This window comes from Lycium ferocissimum, unplaced genomic scaffold, assembly GCF_029784015.1.
Source record: "Lycium ferocissimum isolate CSIRO_LF1 unplaced genomic scaffold, AGI_CSIRO_Lferr_CH_V1 ctg416, whole genome shotgun sequence".
Classification (NCBI taxonomy): Eukaryota; Viridiplantae; Streptophyta; class Magnoliopsida; order Solanales; family Solanaceae; genus Lycium; species Lycium ferocissimum.
In genome coordinates this window covers 195,769-214,771 of record NW_026725589.1, presented here as the reverse complement: position 1 = coordinate 214,771, position 19,003 = coordinate 195,769, and the positions used below count along the sequence as shown (strand labels likewise).

General features: G+C 33.2%; 1 protein-coding gene across 1 annotated transcript; it reads left to right on the top strand.

The window, feature by feature from the left end:
• Nucleotides 1-11,187: 11,187 nt before the first annotated feature.
• On the top strand, nucleotides 11,188-15,003 carry LOC132044322 (uncharacterized). The gene is made up of 5 exons (XM_059434811.1): nucleotides 11,188-12,230; nucleotides 12,387-12,519; nucleotides 13,373-13,476; nucleotides 13,697-13,841; nucleotides 14,095-15,003. Exons 1-5 carry the CDS (start codon nucleotides 12,190-12,192, stop codon nucleotides 14,683-14,685), a joined length of 1,014 nt encoding a protein of 337 aa, XP_059290794.1. The 5' UTR covers nucleotides 11,188-12,189; the 3' UTR covers nucleotides 14,686-15,003.
• The last annotated feature ends 4,000 nt before the right edge of the window (nucleotides 15,004-19,003 follow it).

Sequence of the window (19,003 nt, the reverse complement as noted above, 5' to 3'; positions counted from 1 at the left end):
GTCTAGTGGGCTTACTATATAATATTCCTATTACTAGAGATGATTTAACCTGTTGAGTTATGATAAATAATAACTACATCTAAATTGTTGGAAGATGAAAGTTATAACCTTCCTTGTGATCTCCGATACCTCTTCTTCTAGTTCGGGCCTTTAGTCTTCATGTAATTGTTGTATTTATTGAGCCGTTAGTGTTTGTTGGTAATTGGTTAGCATGTCATAACTTATAGGTCAGTCGAAAGCATGCGGTGTTGGTTTTGTTTAAGGTTGTGCATTGTTTGGCATAGTTGTTGGTCTAATTTAGCATAATTTCCCTTTTGCTAGTTTAGATGATACAAATCAGTTATGAACCCATTGTTTCAAGTCTAAGTGTCTCTCATATGATGTATTTGCTACTAGTTTAATTTGTAATGGTCATTCGCTTAATTTGAATCAATAAGACTTGGTCTATAGTTTGGGGGTGTGGTTAGTGGCCTGATTTAGTTGTATAGGGAAGAAGCGATGTTTATATGAATGTATTTCATTTCTGTTCTCAAATGTCCACTTTAGATTTCCTTCCCTTTTCATCTTTCGTTTCAGTTCTGTTGTATGAGAAAGGTAGTAATCAGGTTAGTTTGGTTTAGTTGCAATTTCATATATTAGAGTTGGGGTGGAGACATTTAATTTTCTGCTTGGTTCATGAAAATAAGGCATTTTTCACACTTTGTTTCGTTCACCTAAAGAATCATGAATAAGGTTGTGTTAATGTATAAATTCAGGATCTGAATTGGCTTGTTTTAACTAAAATTTGTAGGACCGAATGCATGTTATTAGTTCTCCTACATCTGATCTATATTGGGCACATCTTGATATAACTTTGAGTATTCGATAGATCTTTTGACTAGTTTAAGAAGGATAATGAGTCGATCGTTGCTTTAGGAATGTATGTAGGGGCTGTTAGTTAAGCTGCTGTTCTATATTAGCTTAAACATATCGAATGGCTAGATGTTGGTTAGATATTTTTCTCTAGATAAGTAGCTTATCTGAAGAGGTCTGGTGAATGTTGTTTCATTCCTCATTACACGAAGAAATATACTGTGCATTCTGTTCTGCCCGTGACCAAACTGAAACTGCTCCCCCATTTATTTTGAGCCAGCTTTGTTCGTTTCTTTCGCTGTTAGGACACGTCCTTGGGCCTACTTTATTCATTTCTTTTGTCACTTGGATATGTTATCGGGCTGCTGCATATGTTCAATCTCTTCTCTTGCTGTTAGCTTGGAAAACGTTAATATATTTAACTATAAGCAGCTCACTGATTAATTAAAGGTTATTGAGTAGTTGATAGATCGCTTCTATGTTCCCTACGAATATGTATGTATTTAATATACTAGATATATACAGTATGTACATGAGTTAACGTGAGTTATTGATCTGTCCTTCTTTGAGTTTACATTAGGTATGTTTAGTCTTATTCGGCGATCATGTACTAATCCTTTACTTTCGTTTTATGCATGACCTCCGTGTACGAGTCCGAGGGACTCGTCCTTCTCCGCATTCGGCGTTGGGCTAAAAGCCCAACAAGATATTCTTCTCGAGTCCAGTCTATCCGAAGCAGTACCTAAAAAAGGGGGATCGCTGGGCCGAAGCCCAACAAACAAAGCAGCCCAAAATGGGCTGAGTCCATCTCATTACATTTTGACACCTCTATTTTTACTTTATTGCATTTAACTTGTATTGCTTTTGACTAACATTTCATCTTACTCTAGTTTCTACTTAGCTTAGACGAATTATAGAAGAATTAGCATAGATAGTGTTAGAAATAACAGATAGTTAATTTAAGAGGAAACTAATAATTAATGCTACAAGTTTCATTCTCTTCTATTTATGTTTAAACTATTTATAGTATTTACAATATGTATTTTCATTAGAAAAATTAATTTCCAAAATAGCATGACTACATATTTTGAGCTAAAAGAATCAAAATTCACTCTTATTATCGTAGAAATTTAAACGTTACAAATTCTACACTAATGTTAGCTTATTTTGAGAAATAAAAAAAAACGAACCAGTTTTTCCATAAACAACCGTCCCCTTTAGTTTTCCTCCTAACGTTTGAAACACATATTTGTTAACAACCTTTGCACAATTTGTATTGAACTAATATTCTTTCTATAAAACTTTTAAACATTTATTAAAATTGATCTCACAAACAACTGTTTTCATTTATTAGTCAACGTAACTCCTTTTCTCCAAATATTTATAAAACGTTACACAATCTCACGCTTTCGTTATTCTATTTACAGCTAAAGTCTTTAGGGAAATTATTACCTTTTTCAAAAATCTTACTTTAAATAACATTATTATATTTCTATTTATAACTTTAGTAACATTCTCAAATTATTTTTCAAATATTATAAAATATTACATATGCAGTCTTAGCCTAATTAATTCACTTAAGCCCGGTCGGTTAACCATTATTAATGGAATTTAGAGGATGCTTAACACCTTCCCTCTAGGTTAGTTGAACCCGTATCTAGAATCTCAAGTTTCGCAGACTTTTAAAATCAACTTTAGATAATTACTTTAATTAACTTTAGGTGCCCTAATTCACCTTAAAATAATTAGGTGGCGACTCTTAACTTTAAATAACCCCGGAATTATCGGGATGTTGTAAACTATTTTGACCCCGGTTAAAATAGGGTATGACAAGGTAGACCAAACATTTAGGATTCTCCGCTAGATTCTTTGTTTCTCAACAAATCCTTCTGGATGTCTCTCTTAGTTTTGACTTATGAAAAAAATAGATCGAAATTTGTGTTCTTTCTAATAGCTTATATTTTATATGATTTGTTCATACTCCAACAAAATGCAATGTCACGTACGTAAAAAATATAAAACAAAAAACAAAAAAAAGAAAAAACTCTTTTAACTAGGGGCGGAGCTAGCTCATTAATCGCGAGTTCGGGCGAACTCAATAGCTTTGGTCCAAACTTTATATTCTTATTAAATTTTTATTGAATATATATAAATTATTAATTTAGAACCCACTAACTTCAAACAACTAGAATCCCAACCCATAAACTCTAAATTCAGGCTTCGCCTCTGCTTTTGAGGGACAGTTAATTCATTGACCAAATGTTACGACTTTGAATTTCTCGAAAGATTTACCAATTTCTTTCTTATTAACTATGCACAAAAAAATCTTAAAGACGAGTCCAATGTGGAGAATTTCCATTCGAAGAGAATATGCCGAGTTCCGAGAGATGATAGGTTTTTAGATTCACACATTCTACACCAGAACTGAATATCTCAAAAAAGAGAAAGATAGACCGAAAAAATAAAATTAAAATGAGTACTACCAAAAACATCTCAAAAACTTGATGAGAAAACGAAACAAGTAGTTTCCACTATCAGCCAAGTCACTACGAACCAACCGATCCAAATTGAGGTTACGAGGGAGGCGATCACTGTAGTACAACAATGTTGTCAAGGTTGAAACAGGATGGACCATCAATGCGCTTGTCGTTCTTGCTACTGACCCAAACATCATCGTTGCGACACGCTGCAATTAACACCATTTTTCTAGTAAAAAATAAAAAACATATGGAGTAGTAAAATTTAGAGCTTCAAAAAGAGATGAAAAACTAAAGAACTTAATTTATATACACTTCTACATAAAGAATTTTCACAATATCAGGGTATAGTAACTTATTGCAGGGGTTAATACCGTGCTTCTTATGGACGTTTATCTATAATTATCAATTACTAGTAGTATTTCCATGTTTCGAAAAGGAAGTCATTATTTCCATATTAGTCTGTTCTAAAGAAAATGTCACATTTTAAAATTTCAAAACAATTTAACTTGAACTTTCGTTTTACTCTTAATGACAGATTTTCAAAGCTACACAATCAAGAACACAAGTTTCAATTTATAGTCGTACATATGACATATTATAAAACATAAATTTCAAAATCTTCATTTTTTTTTTCTTAAACTCTATGTTAATTCAATTTATGTCATATAATTTAAAACTGAAGGTAAGAGCTGAATTAGGAGCACGCTAGGGGTTCATCAAAATCCAGTTCGTTAGAAATTTACACTATATATAAGATCAATTTTTTTTATGCATGTATATATACTAAATGTTGAATCCCCTAAGTTTTTTCGTATGTTTATTTCTTAATATTTTGAATTTTCTTAATGAAAATCATGGTTCCCTAGAATTGGTGGAGTATACAAATTTTCTTGTACTTTCGGACTTTCGGTTTATAAAAGTTAACTCAAAACTAAAACCAAAAACAATTCAGAAAATGGAAAACCCTCGCACATAAGGCTAATCTTCAAGAAGAAGAATAAGGAGAAGAAGAATGACATACCATTGTTCTCAATAATTAAAGGTCATGCAACTTCTTTCTGGTTTTTGGAAGAGCAGAAATTGAAGCTCAGAGAAAGAAAGGAGTTGTTATGAAGGTGATCGAAGGTAAATGACACGTTGGAGCAGTGGTTTTGATTGGGTTTATACAAATACACATGCAGCCACTCTTGGTACAAGTGTAATTAAACTTATATATCTGCCAAAAGTGATTCAACTGATATCGAGAAAAACAAGAGAAACAAAGAGCTGTAGCAGAGCGGTTTTCTAGTCTATGGTGAAAAACATAGGGCGTTCACTTTGGAGATATCGACTTTAGATCCTCGATCTCCACTTAATTAGAGCCTAATTAATATGTACAAATTATATTTATGTCAATCGGGCTATTCTTATTTGGCAAGAATATTTCACAAGAAAGCGACCTACCTAATTCTTGCCTTTGGCTTGCTGCTCAAGCATATATATCGTGAGCATATACTGATTACATGAAATAATTAGACCAAAATAAAATTTACTTTACTTGTTCAACAGACAACAAGCGAGATTCGTCTGAAAAGACTAGAGTCTAGAGCTGTACGGTTCATTTTACAATTAAATAATTGTGAAGTAACAATAAGTAATTGCAGTATATGAATACTCCTTGATTAGGCACATACAATTAGTTTCACCATTAGATTAAGATGACCTACAACAAGTAATTTTATATATAATAAATAATTAGTTTAAGTTGGTAATGTAGAAAATAAAATAAGCACTCAACAATGTAATTTAGTGGTTAATGAAGTGAGTTGAGAATCACAAGGTCCTTCTCATTTTCAAATTTAACTGAGACAAAAACATTATTATATAATTTTTTCTAGCAGATATCCCGTGAGGCCGTGACATTAGTCTGACACAAGCTAACCCACACACCACTGTATAAAAAAGACAATTTAAAATTGGTTACACATATATTTGGATGAATGTAGTATTTTCACATCGTGGACCTATGGGTTCAGAGAGTTACGTACATAGTTACCAACTAAGTAATCCATGTCATAGATGTTCGCACCATAATGTATATATCATGAGTAATTAAATTAATAAAATGTACTTTTATAGGCCCTAAATTATATATTTACCCAATTTTTAGAAAACCAATAACCTCAATCGACAAGCAAAGCCCACAGGAATTATTAGACAATTCTACGAACGTATTAATATTTATGAGACGAGCTTTTAAGGTCCTTATCAACATATTGAGTAGAGTCCTTTATGAAAAATTATATACGATCATTAATTAACATTAGGGAAATAAGAATAGAGCGAAATCGATGTGATTTTTGTGTGACTCTTTCTCTAGTGCGAAGCCATACCGCAAACTTTGTCGCAGTCAGAGATAAACTAGGATTTGAAGTTTATAGATACTAAACTTGACACCTATCGAATTTATAGTCCGTGTTAGTTATTGAATTCACATTTAAATATTTATACATATTTAATTAAATTGTCTAAGACAAATACATTGATGTAAACAAAAGTTAGTGCATGTGTCTGTATACGCGTACCTAATACTGAAGTTATTGAGTTTGTAGGGATCCATACCTAATAATGTAGCTCTGCCCTGCTCGCAGTACCTTTTATGACTACCCCATTAGTAATTAGATAAGAGAAGAGATTAAACTGAAAATTGGATGCTATTTTTGTTCACTCTTATTTTTATCACATTTGTCTCATTTTTTCGTCGAGTTGGAGTGAACAGATTTCATTAGTTCATTGTTGCAAACAGGTTCCCAGCATGATCAACTTTGCTCTTTTCGCCAAAATTCATTAATGGCAGCTGAAACTACTTAAATTAGGTGACTATATATAGCCACAGATCCATAGATCATTATTAATTGCAAAGTACTTCCAGAACTATGCCGGACAAGATATAATTTCTATATAACTTTACCCGAATAGGCATAATTTATATGAAACATTGCTTTGCCAATTTTATTTTTTTTATACTATGCGGGGGTTCGAACCCTGAATCTCTGGTTTCGCAGACCGGCAAGGGTACTTTTTCCACAAATTTTCATTAAATGAGAAGTAGGGCAAAATTAAAGACCAACGAATTTGAGGGGCTAAAATTAAAGACCATTCCATATGAAGAGCAATCCGCGAAACAAAAAGATATGGCATCTCTCTTTAGTCTTCGTTTACATTTATCTTTTTCTTGATATTTTAGGCCTTTCTCTATATTTTAAAATTACTTTGTGTTTTGTTAAAAATCTCAAAAACCACTTCATTGTTAATCCTCTTAATTACACCTTTCAATTAGGCCTCATATGTTTCTCTTCTTAGCGTCATTATATTACTTTTCATTGCTGCCTCTTTTTGGGTATGGTAACCACTATTTTGGCATCAAACATATGTTGACACCCAATTTTGTCCCTCCTTTATTCGAATTTTATTTCTTCGGGTTTCTAAATTTATTGACGAGTTAAATATTTTATTTTCACTACTATTTCTACTACTATTAATATCATTATTAATCATAACTTATCATAGTATATATATTATACCAGTTACTAAATTAGAAGCCTAAGAAAGAATTAAGAATAAAGGAGAAAAAGGCCACATTTTTCGGACCAAACAGATCAGCCCACAAATATTTTCAAAACTAGCCAGCCCAATCCCAATACCCGACCCGTCACCAGCCCACACCCGGCCCAACTCTCTTTTTTTTCATCCCTAAACCTAACGAATCAAAACCAAACGCAGCCGCCCTCTTCTCTCTTTTCTTTCTCCTCCCTCTCTCTCCTTCGTCTTTCTCACCTCTCTCTCTCCTCCATTTTCGGCTAAGATACAAAACTTCTTTCAACCATGGCAGCTTTGCCTCTCCATTTCCATACAAAAAACGTCCCCAAATCTGCTTTGCTCTGTCGTTGACAGAGAAAGGATCTTCCATTTTTCGTTTCAAACACAGCCAAATCCTCAAAGACCAGAGGAAATCGGTCCTTTTGGAGTAAAATCTGAACCTGAATCACGTGAAAGAAATGAACTCCAACGTTCAGGTTAGCAGAGCGCTGACTTGATTTCAAATTTCAGTCAAAATCTCAACCCGTGACATCTTTTGGCATTTCTTCTTTTTGAATTTGAATCTTGAATGTCCGAAACCCTAGTATACATTGGATATAAATACACCCCTTACAAAAGGATTTTGAGAACGAACTTTACCAGATTCAACCTTTCGATATTTTCGACTACCACTCTAATCTTGGGTTTATCCTAATTCGGTTCTGTTTTGGGCTTAGTCATTACTTGCGTTTTTGAGATCATTCGAAAAAATCAAACCAAACTTCCCTTTAAAAAGGATATACTGTTTCGGCTGATATCAAAATTTTCGATTCGAAAGACTTTTTTTCGAGTTCGAGTTCGTCGGGTTCGAGCATTAGATTCGAGACTCCCGCACCCCGTTCACTGCACCTGACAAAGGTGATTTTCTTTCCTTAGTTATTGCCTCATCATTTCACTCGTTTACCTTCTGATTGCTGGTATGGTTTGATGTTTGATGTTTGTGGTTATCTGTGATGCTCTTAACGTTATAATACTAGTTTGTTTTAACTTTGTCACAATGTAATCGTCTCTACGTGCACTTGAAAGACTAGCCATGTAGATTCTAAAAAATCACTTGTATATCTTTGATTAAGTTATAAATTAGCTTAGATAAACAACCTGTTAGTTATGGGATCTGTGTTTCGTATCCTAATCAGTGTCTCGAGTCATCTTGTTGAGTTGTGATCTTCGTTGGTTTGAAATGTAATCTATGCGATTTAAACTAATTAACCATGTGTCTGTTAAGTCTGAAAACTCTAATTCGGCTGTATCTGTTAAAACTAGAGTCAATCATATGTGGTAAAATTCAGGATCTAAATATATATAGTTATACCGTATGCCCAGTTCTGGTCATAAATCAGTAGGCTTATGGTCTTTTGTCGTCTAAATATTATAACTAAGAATCCTATGTTGATGTCTAGCTACTGGGGTTCTGTTTCCTGTTTCATGGCTTTGGACATTATGATGCATTGCAATGCACAAGCTTTTTGAGATTACATATTATAGAGACTTTAACTAGTAGATTGAATGTGAGTATACAACAGAGGAATTTCGAGCCATGAATTGTTCACTATGTAAAAATGGGAGCCATCTGCCTACCCTTTCCATCTTGATCTCTGCCTATATTTAACTAGTTTATAGTGCTGTCTGAACTTGGGAAGTTGTATGAAGTTGAGTTCGTAGTCTGCTCTTTCATGTTCGTCTTAAAAGGGTCTTAAATCCGTTTTAATATCTGGAAATGTTCGTCCACATCATGTTAAATTTAATAAAACCATGGGATGTTGCCAGGATAGCAAACATACTAACTGTGCTCCACATGACTGTTTCCTGGGCAGACTTGAACCTGTTTATGCGCTTGTTGGACATTACAGAGTCATTTATATTGGAAATTGAATTTGCCCCTTGCTCTATTTGTGTCTTTAGTTGTTGGAACGTGATTAAAGGCCTGGACTTATTTTCCTCTAATTGTTTTGTTGATGTTGGGCCTTACTGCCCATTTTCCTTGTTCATTCTCGTTCGGCTGCTGCCTTTTCTTTGTTTTTGTGTCTGAAGTATAGTTATTATAAATCCTCACCTTACTAATCCTTTTCTTTTCATTTTTTTTTGTGCATGACCATCGCATACGAGTCCGAGTGACTCGTCATCTTCTCCCGCATTTTGGCGTTGGGCCAAAAGCCCGACACAACTCCTCTCGAGTCATCCCATATAGTGGCAGCCAATCCGCAACCGAACAGGGAAATAAATTTGGGCCGAAGCCCAACAGTGGCGGCAGCAGCACTCTTAAAATGGGGCTGAGCCCATTTAGCTTATTGCTTCTTTTCTTTTATTTTTGTGCATTTAATTTGTATTGCATGACTTCATTTTTTAACTTAGATGAACCTGAAATGAATTAGTAATTTTAATTTAGCAAATGGGTAGGAAGAACTAACAATTAATTCCATAAGTTTCATTTTCTTCCTTTTACATCTTAATATTTATTTTCAAAATAATTGATCTTTAAATAGCGTATTTTGAATTAAAGGAGTTATATCCTATTTATTACACTGATTTCGAAACATCACTATCATACGAACAAACTCAAGTATACTTTATAAATAACTCTTCAAGTTTTGAATCAATTACGTAGACTTTTAGCTAAACATAATTAATAAAAGAGTAATAATAAAAGGGGGAAAGAAAACTCACTTCTTTTTTTTAATCCTATTTATACACCTAAATTTTTCTACATGTTATATTCATATGATATAGTTCAAAACTACTAAAATCTCACCTCAAAAAACTATTACTTATATGCAAATTATCATATTTCCTACAAGCCTTATTTTAAATAACATTATTACATCATTACATCTTACTTTAAAATTTTAGCAATATATTTATAAGTTATTTTCCAAAACATTTAAAATGTCATATTTACACTATTAGCCTAATTAAATTTAAGTTCGGTCGGATTAACCATTTTTATGGAACTTAGAGGATGCCTAATACCTTCCCTTTAAGTTTGAACCGCTACATAGAATCGTTTGGTTTATGCTTTTAAAATCAACTTTAGATTAATATAAACAACCTTAAATTCACAAATAATTAAAGACTCCTTAACTTTAAATAAAATTACCCCTATGTTATAAAACTATTTTGACTATTAAAATAGGGAGAATAATGAAGCACTTTAGTCGCACCTCCTTTTTCAGATGAAGTCTTCATTTTTACATAAAGTGAAGAGAGAGTGTATACATCGTCACACATCAAGGCAGCTAGAACTTCCATCACTGATAGAACATAACTGAAAGTCCTAATTTTGTTGGGATCGAAATAATTAGAGCATCAATGACAATGAATCAAACAACAATAAGAAAAACTATAAAAAGGCCTTTGATAATATGATATGGGTTTGGCCAATTGACCACATATATAAAATTAATACAAAACTATTCTAAAGCTATTGGGAGAATAAAGTCTTCCGTTAAACAAAATTCTTTAAATGACTACATTGTGGATACTTTTCTATGTATTCTAGTTGTTCGAAGGATATCTCCAATTTATAGATGTTCAAAATTTTTCCTCCAAGACAAGAAATAGCCAACTATGGAAGAGAATTATATTTTTCTTTCAGAAAAAGTAAAAACAATTGTGGTAATTCTATGACTTTACAGAAAAGTAAAATCCACATATGATAAGAAAATCAGGACAAAAAATTTAGCATGTCAATGTATATTAATCTGGCTTCAACCGACAATAAAGAACTACATTATCCCAGAACCGAGTTGAAGGACATATAATCAGATACACAGATGTATCCATCATGATATACCATGTCATTTAAATAGGAGAAGTAAGTTGAAAGAGTTAAAATCTCTTCCAGCAATAGCTGTATTTCTTCTTTCCGCACCTTTTTTTTCTCAGCCATAATTGGAAGATCAACAATTAAATAACTAAGTAGTCCAATGAGTTAGAAGCCTTCACCTCTATTTACTAAGTGGTAGCTAAAAACATTAGATTTAAAAAAAAAAAAAAATTAAAACCAATATTTGAACGAGGCAGTTAAACTTTCTACTAATTTATTGAATACGAAACTCTCCTTCTGCAAAAATAGGTAAGCCAAAAAATATGAACATTGGATGAAGCCCAAATATTTCGAAATAAAATTTATATACTTAGATGCAATAAAATAGTATTAAAAGTCACACTAGGTAATAATTCAAAATATATCAAATAAGCACACAAAAATCTTTTAACTCTCAAAATAGTAATAGCCCCACATAGTATACGTAATATAAAGATGGGATCGGATTGGAGGTTAATTCTACCTTGCATTATTTAAGTGTAGGTTTTTAAATTTTTCAGTACAGCCATTATATTGCGGGTAATCATTGATTCAACTAAGTTGGATTTGTGTCGCATAAAGCTCATTAAAAAGAAAAAAAAAAAAGTTAAAACTTTCTTAATCTAAGGATTCAAACCGTTTAATTAAAGATAAAAGATCTCATCCATCTCGTCTTGACACCCCTCTTCCAAACTTCCAATATCGCCAAAAACTTTTTGTCGTTTATATTCCCATTCCGGACTATCCACAGACTACTCACCTCCAAAGAAAAAAGATACAAGAAGACATTTAAAGATTGAAATATAGAAGAAAAAAACATTTAAAAATAAAAACACTTAAGTAAGGTCTAGCTCCCCTTTTTTGTACATTTTCCTTTAAATTTCGCTTTTATTATTCTAAAAAAAAAAATTAGATAGAAAAAAAAAAACATTTAAGGATGGAAGGTGAAAGAGGAGCTAATCCTCAACGGTTACTCTCCCGCGGTTTCCACTCTAAGTCCATTAATCCAATGTAAACCCGCCAACTTCGTATTCCATTTAACCTGTATTGATTTACCATAATGCCTTTCTCTTTTGCCCACAACCATAAACACATATGCCTTATAACAAGGACATCACGGTAAATTCACTGCATTACCGTTATCAGACAGACCCCATGGAATATAGCTGGACTGATTTTATTTCTTCAACTTCTTTCATAACGATTTAGATTCTTGATTAACAATTGATAGTCTATGAGCTTCCTCTGTTCTTTTCGCCATCATAAAGTTTTCTTTTTTTATTTGGGTCCAAGCAAATCAGCTTTTTATCATTCTTTTTTTTCCATGTTGGTTCTTGTGCCAATTGAATTGCATTTTTTATCACAACCTAGCTTCTAAAAATTGTATCATTTTAATTTTCATATTGTAACCTTCTAGGTGCTTCTAGAAAATCAAAAATGTTGGACGCATGGAAGAAAAACAAGTTCTACTCCAAATGGTAAGAGTGACAATTCTTCAGGGGTTCTCTGTTTTTTTTTTTTTTCCTTTCTTTTCTTTAATATTGTACTTATTAAATATAGATATATTTTTCCGTATTTGGGGTGGGGGTTCCTATTAATTCTGCTAATGTTCTTCTGGGAATTTTCTGATACAGCAAGTCTTTAACCAGGCAGACGAAGACTCGAATTGAAATGATCAGGAAGAAGAGAAACGCAATGCAAAAATACTTGAAGAATGATATAACTGACCTTATTAAATCTGGATTGGATGTCAACGCCTATGACAGGGTAATTTCCTATTGCTGGATTTGAAATATACCCTGTTATTTTACCACTTCGCTCTATTTTATATGACTTTCTTTCTTTTTAGTACCGTTCTAAAGAGAGACACATTTTTATATTTGAAAATTCTTTAAGTTTAAATTTCACATTTTACCTTTAATAATGACATGTTCTTGTAAAAATAGAAATGTTATGGCATGTTCCACACACTCCAAGGATACCTTTAGTTGTGAGGAAAGTTTTCCTTTCTTTCTTAAATTTCGCGAAATAGAGAGAGTATCATGTATACTCCTGCATGAATCTTGAAAATGTTAAAACCGTTAGATTGCAAAGATCTTTTATGGAATTGTATGAGTCGCTCCATCAACTATAGGTTTAGTCTTTGATGATGCAATTTACTCTGCATGGTGGCCGAGTCAGAACTTCAATAGGGGAGTCAAAATATAAAAAAGTAACCACACCAAGAATTCATGGGATCGCAACATATAGCATATACACATTACAAAAATTCCTATCTAAATAATATAATTTTTCAGTGAAGGGGTGTCTAGTTTGCTCCGCCACTAATTCTGCATAATAATGCCGTTAAGTGAGATGAGGATCCATCCACTTTGCATAAAACATTCTACAGGTGAGGATTAGCATATTAGCTTGAAAATATTTTCTGATTACTTATGGAACAATAAAGCTTGTCTATAATAGTCTGTGTTGGATGATAGTGTAGATCTGAGTATTTTCATTTGTTTCATACTATTTCGGCTACTGGCACTTAGTATGCTATAAAGTAAATCCGTACTATCTGTCTTTTCCCCAAAATTGTGGAAATTAAGCTCTTACTGAGTTTGTTTTAGTGCAACAGACTGAAGGCCTTCTAGTTGAGCTGAATTTCTTGAGCTGTTATGATTTCTTGGACCTGTATTGTGAGCAGATCCTTAGTCACCTTGAAACCATCAGTAGACAGAGGTACTTTTTGACATTTTTCTATTTTGTCTCAGACGAAAAGTATACATAAATTGTTAACATTACTTACTTTGATGTCTATTTTCTGACTATAGAATTTAGTGAATCTGTAGCATTATAAACATCTCAGTTCTCAGATGATTAGTTCAATCTGTCAACTTTTAATAATTGTTTTCCTGTGAGTAAAACTATTTCCTTATTTCTGCATACCTTGGCTTTGAAGGGAATGCCCTGAGAATTGCAAGGAACCTGTGGGATCTTTGATGTTTGCAGCAGCAAGACTAGCAGACCTGCCTGAATTACGTCAACTGAGAACGATGTTTAATGAAAGATATGGAAATTCTCTTGAATGTTATGTCAATAAACAGGTATTTGCCCATTCTCATCTCTGCACGAATAGCCTGCCGGATTTATTGGTTGCTTTTTTCAACCGATATACTTAAATTATACACGATTATACACATGTTATTCAAGAATTATACATAGAGTATATTATATATTCCACCGGCTATTTAGGCTAATTCTTCTAGATGGATAATGGATAAGTAATACTCATGCATAAACTCTCTCATATATCTCCTATTTCCTGCTCTTGTCATAAAAATCATTCTTTCTTGACAGTTCGCTGAGAAACTAAAGCCAGTACAACATAAAAAGGATGTGAAACTACAGTTGATGCAAGATATAGCAACAGAATCTGGTGTAGAATGGAATTCATCAGAAGCTTTGCAACAGAGGCTATACGAACAAAAGCAGATGGATGTATCAGGTAATACTAAAGAATCTGAAGATGCTCTATCCAATCATGAAAACGTGAGGCATCAGCATACAGAGATGAGGGCTCAAGTGGCCAAAGTAGCACATAATGGCGACAATGATGCAGTTGAAAATGCTATGCCAAAATCAGTTAGGAGGAAACATATGGATCCACATTCTGGTGATAAAGATTCAGGACATGAAAACCATGGCATAAAAATTCCAAATGGTGAAGTCTCAAGGCAGAGAAACCGAGATGGTCCTTCAGGCAGAGCAACATCCCTTCCAGTTGAATTGGAAGAAATAAGTCCAGAAGAACTAATGAAAGGGCACACTCGAGCAAATTCTTGTTCGCCTGATATGTTTGGTCCAAATGGGCATGTCCATCCAAGGATACCAAACTATGAGGATGTTGTCGCTCGCCTGGCAGATCTCAGCGGGAAATCAAAAGAATGATTTTGTAGATAGGACAAGTTGGATGACCGTTCTGTTCCTTAGCCAATCATGTTAAATTTTGGCTTTTAGTCTTTTGCTTTGTATCTTACATGTTAATAGTTGATACAGTATATATTACTTGCAAACAGTTATTAAATCATTTCATTGGAAATAGGCTCATTAGATAAAGTCTCAATGGTGACAGAGTAGTTGACACTTATTCAATGAGTCCTAATCTTAGTCCATCACTAGTTTCGAGCAGTGATGAAATTCTACTTTGAACTCATAAAATGCCTACGGTTGGAAAAACAAAAGCAATGTGCTGGAAGAGAAGTTTTCATAATATAGTCCTTCATCTTCAACTCACGGAGTTTGTGGTGTAACTAGGCAGCTGAATGTGATGATTCCGTTCTTTGGGCTTTAGTGGTCTGCAAATCAAAAGAACATTTGTTAACACATGATTATTCTCATCTTTCGAGGTGAAAAGCCTCCAGTGATGTTTTTGTCCACATTCTTAGTGAAACAATTTCCCATCAGAACCTTTAACCCTGAGTTAAAGCACTGTTGTATGGCTGATTGTTTTTTTCTTACTAGTTATTTTGTTGGAGTTCCTGCGGAAATAGGGAATCTATTACTATAATTCGTCAACTCTTATGAAGTTTCTCAATTCCAATTTGTCCCAATAATTTAGTATCAACTTCCATAATCATAATAATGCTTACAAAACGGGTGGCCTGGGAATCAAATGTGAAAGACCCTTTAGTGAAACAAGAACTTGCTGCCTACACACATGGACTTCTCTAAAACGCTGCAGACTATTTCTTGGAATTGACTCAGTTCAGGATGAAATTCCAAATATATATAATCAGGGTAAGAAAAATTCATCTTCAGATGATTTCAACAAGATTATGCACATCTAATTGAAGAAGAGCACAAAATAAAGTAAATACAGGATAGATGTCATGAATTTTACAGCTGAGTTCTCATAGGGCCTAGTGAGTGGTCTTGGTACCCAGTTGAGCAGCCCATTTGTAATCAGCATGATGGTGCCTACACCTGAACGAGCCCGGATGGTTTGTAGGAGAACAAACACACTGCTTCATCATTCCATTTCCATTTGACACTCTGCTTACTTGTTCCCTTGCAACTCCTCTCCGTCCCTCATCAGGAGGAACAAACCGTCCACCACGTTCTCTCTTGTCATGAGTAGTACCAACCCAATAGTCACCGCTTGGGTAACACATTGGTACTGGACAATATTGTATCCACCAGAACCATATTATACAAATATATATATAAGGATTTGAGAGTATTAATTGAATAGAAGGTAAGGTGGAGAAGAAAAGAGGAAATGTATATATATTAAAAGAAAAACGTTGGATTGATTCACAGTTACCACGGATTGGGAATGTGACTGGGATTGCCTTTTATCTTTAGCTTTTCCACTGGGTAGTGGTCAGGAGCAGAGCTAAGGGCTCACATACGTTAATTCATATGAACCCCCTTCCTCAGAATATCTATATATATATAAGGTCAAAAGTATTTTTTATATAGATGTTGTACGCCTTAAAGGGGGTCTTGATTTTTGTGCATATTAGGCGCTGGGAGAAGAATGAGTGAAGATAGGCAAGGCTGTGGAATCAGTGGTTTTTTTTGGTAAGAAGACTTATCTGCTAATTTTGGACCTCTTAAAAGTCTTAAGATTCCAACCACTTGTTCAATATTCGTTTGGCTGTGTTCAGCAAGGTGAAATAGAGACGAAAGTTTTGATGGAGAAGTGCAAGATAACTTGTTTTTTGCCTTTCACTTTCGTTGGCCAAGCCCAAGTTTATGTGGATTGTACTTGCTGAAAATACTGCCAGAGTTGTGTAAAGAAACACATGAACAACTTTTAAGTCAGACAGTTCCTAATATGGTGGAGTACTGCTTGCCTGCTTGGGATCTCCAAAATCTTTAGTGGAAATACTCCTTCCCTTTTTTTCGTTGGACCCTTGTACTAAAAATAACTTTTTTTTCTTTTTACTTGTTCATTTTAACAAATCAAGAGAAATTTATTATTTTTCTTCCAATTTTATCATTATCAATATCAAATTAGTTGGAATTGCTATATTATCTTCCATATTTACTTAAATTATTTCATTTAAAAATAAAAGTAAAAAGGTACAAACAATCTAGATTCTAGGGGTATATCAAAAGGCAGCGATTTGAAAATTTTACTATATGCGATTTGAAAATTTTTTTATGAGACAATATAATGAAGCCACATCTTACACTTTTGAGTCTACAAATTCTAGGTCTACTTTTTCATTTCACAAAAAAAGAGTCTCACACAACTAATGTTAGTTGTATCGAGGTTAAAAAAAATTCAGCGATCCACTTCAATTGTACCTTCAGGAGTATTGCCTTCAAGCAAACTACTTGATATAAATTTAAGGAGAGGCGAAATGGAGGTCTCAATGCTCATGTTACTGATAGTTAGCGAGGTAAAGATTTTCATGGTTGGCTATTTTTCTATTTTAATTCTCTTCAGGGTTAATAAGAGCTCCATGCTTTACTGCCATCTTATTCCAAGTAGGGCTGTTCACAGTTTTGGTTAAAACCAAAACCAAACCGAAAATTTAACCAAACCGAATAAAAAAACCGACATTTGGTTTGGTTTTGGTTTGTTGTTTTTAAATTTGAAAAACCGATAATATTTGGTTTGGTTAAAAAAAAATAACCGAATAAATAACCGATCCACCGATAATTATATACATAAAATTTATAATTATTTATATGTATAATATTAACTTTTCATAAATAATTAAAGATATTTTATACCTTTTAATTATTAATTTAATTTTGGTCTACTTATTTTTAAGGCCCATGTCTTAAAAGAATATGTCCAAGTCCAACAATCCAAGCTTGATATAAAAGTAAAAATCCTTAATTTTACATTGGAGAGGCGAAATGGAGTTCTCAATGCTCATGTTACGTAGAGAGAGAATATTTGAATTGTACCGAGTCATAAAAGATTTTTCATGGTTGGCTATTTTATTATTTTAATTCTCTTCAGGGTTAATAAGAGCTCCATGCTTTAATGCCATATTATTCCAAGGTATAAGAAGGCCCAATTCATAAATCAAATTCCCATTCTCCATCCGTCAAAGTCTAATTAAAGGCCTTTCTAGCTTTCCCCCACTACATGCTATTTTATGGACCCAAGAACTTGAATTTTGCCGCAAACTCCATTGTCAAATAAGAACAACCTTCACCCAACTTGTATCAGTTGTCTTGTCTGAGGCACAAAATAAAGTTTCTCCTGATTAAATTTAGTATTTTCATTTTTTCCTCCACAATATTTCCCCGTCCGGTTTTACTTTTCCACTATTTTAAAAATAGTTGTCCAATTTTACTTGTCCACTTTTTAAAAACCAAGAGATAATTTATCACTTTTTTCCTATTTTACTCTTAGTATTAATAAGTCAAGATTTTCAATTCCTTTTTCCAACACTTTGGAATTACACTAGTCAAACTTGGCTTAATATGAAAATTTTAGCTCCAAAACTAACTTTTTAGGGGGAATATGTGTATTGTTGGAACCCATTACTTAATTAGTTGTCTGCACATTTTTTTGTAAGCTTTAATTGATTTCAATCATTAGGTAATTAGCAATGATTAGGGGTAATATGGTAAACTTTTCATTTCATTTTTGGCTCTTTAATATGCGTGTCAAGTCAATATGTGATAAGTAAAACTGAACGGAGGGAGTAATTGACAAAGAAGGTTTTCGGGACATCACAATAATTAAAGTTCCACGGTTTCAATCGTAATTTCAGAAACTTTAAGCTTAATAATTATAACTTTGCAATTTCAATGCAATATGATTCTTAGATTCACAACTGACAACTGAAGTATTCTCAATAATTCAATTATTAATCTAAAAAATAGGAAAAGGACAGTATGCGACTAGTGTATCCTTGAGCACATCTCTTGCCACTTCCCGAACCATTTTACACCAAACACCACAGTTTGATCGAAAGAATATTTATTCGCATCTATTATTTATATCAAACAAATAATTTAATTTCAAGAACTATAGATTACATTAAAGATACATATATCAATTAAACATACTATTCTAATAAGAAAATTATGCATGCAATCTATGCTAGGTTATACTTTTCTTTTTAGTCTGTTTAAAAAAGAATATCTCTTTTTAGGGTTAGTAGTAACTCAATAATTACAAAATCTTAAACGAGTAATATAAAATTTAAGATCACAAAATTTAAAAAATATTTTAATATATATACACATTTTTAATTTAAAATCATAAAACTTTATGCACAATCAAAAGTTA

Excerpts from the sequence above, each read along its gene's own strand:
- LOC132044322 (XM_059434811.1), top strand. The coding sequence starts at position 12,190 with ATGTTGGACGCATGGAAGAAAAACAAGTTCTACTCCAAATG. Across the intron at positions 12,520-13,372 it reads ATGTCAACGCCTATGACAGG|ACTGAAGGCCTTCTAGTTGA; the intron begins GTAATTTCCTAT and ends TTAGTGCAACAG. Across the intron at positions 13,477-13,696 it reads GAAACCATCAGTAGACAGAG|GGAATGCCCTGAGAATTGCA; the intron begins GTACTTTTTGAC and ends TTGGCTTTGAAG.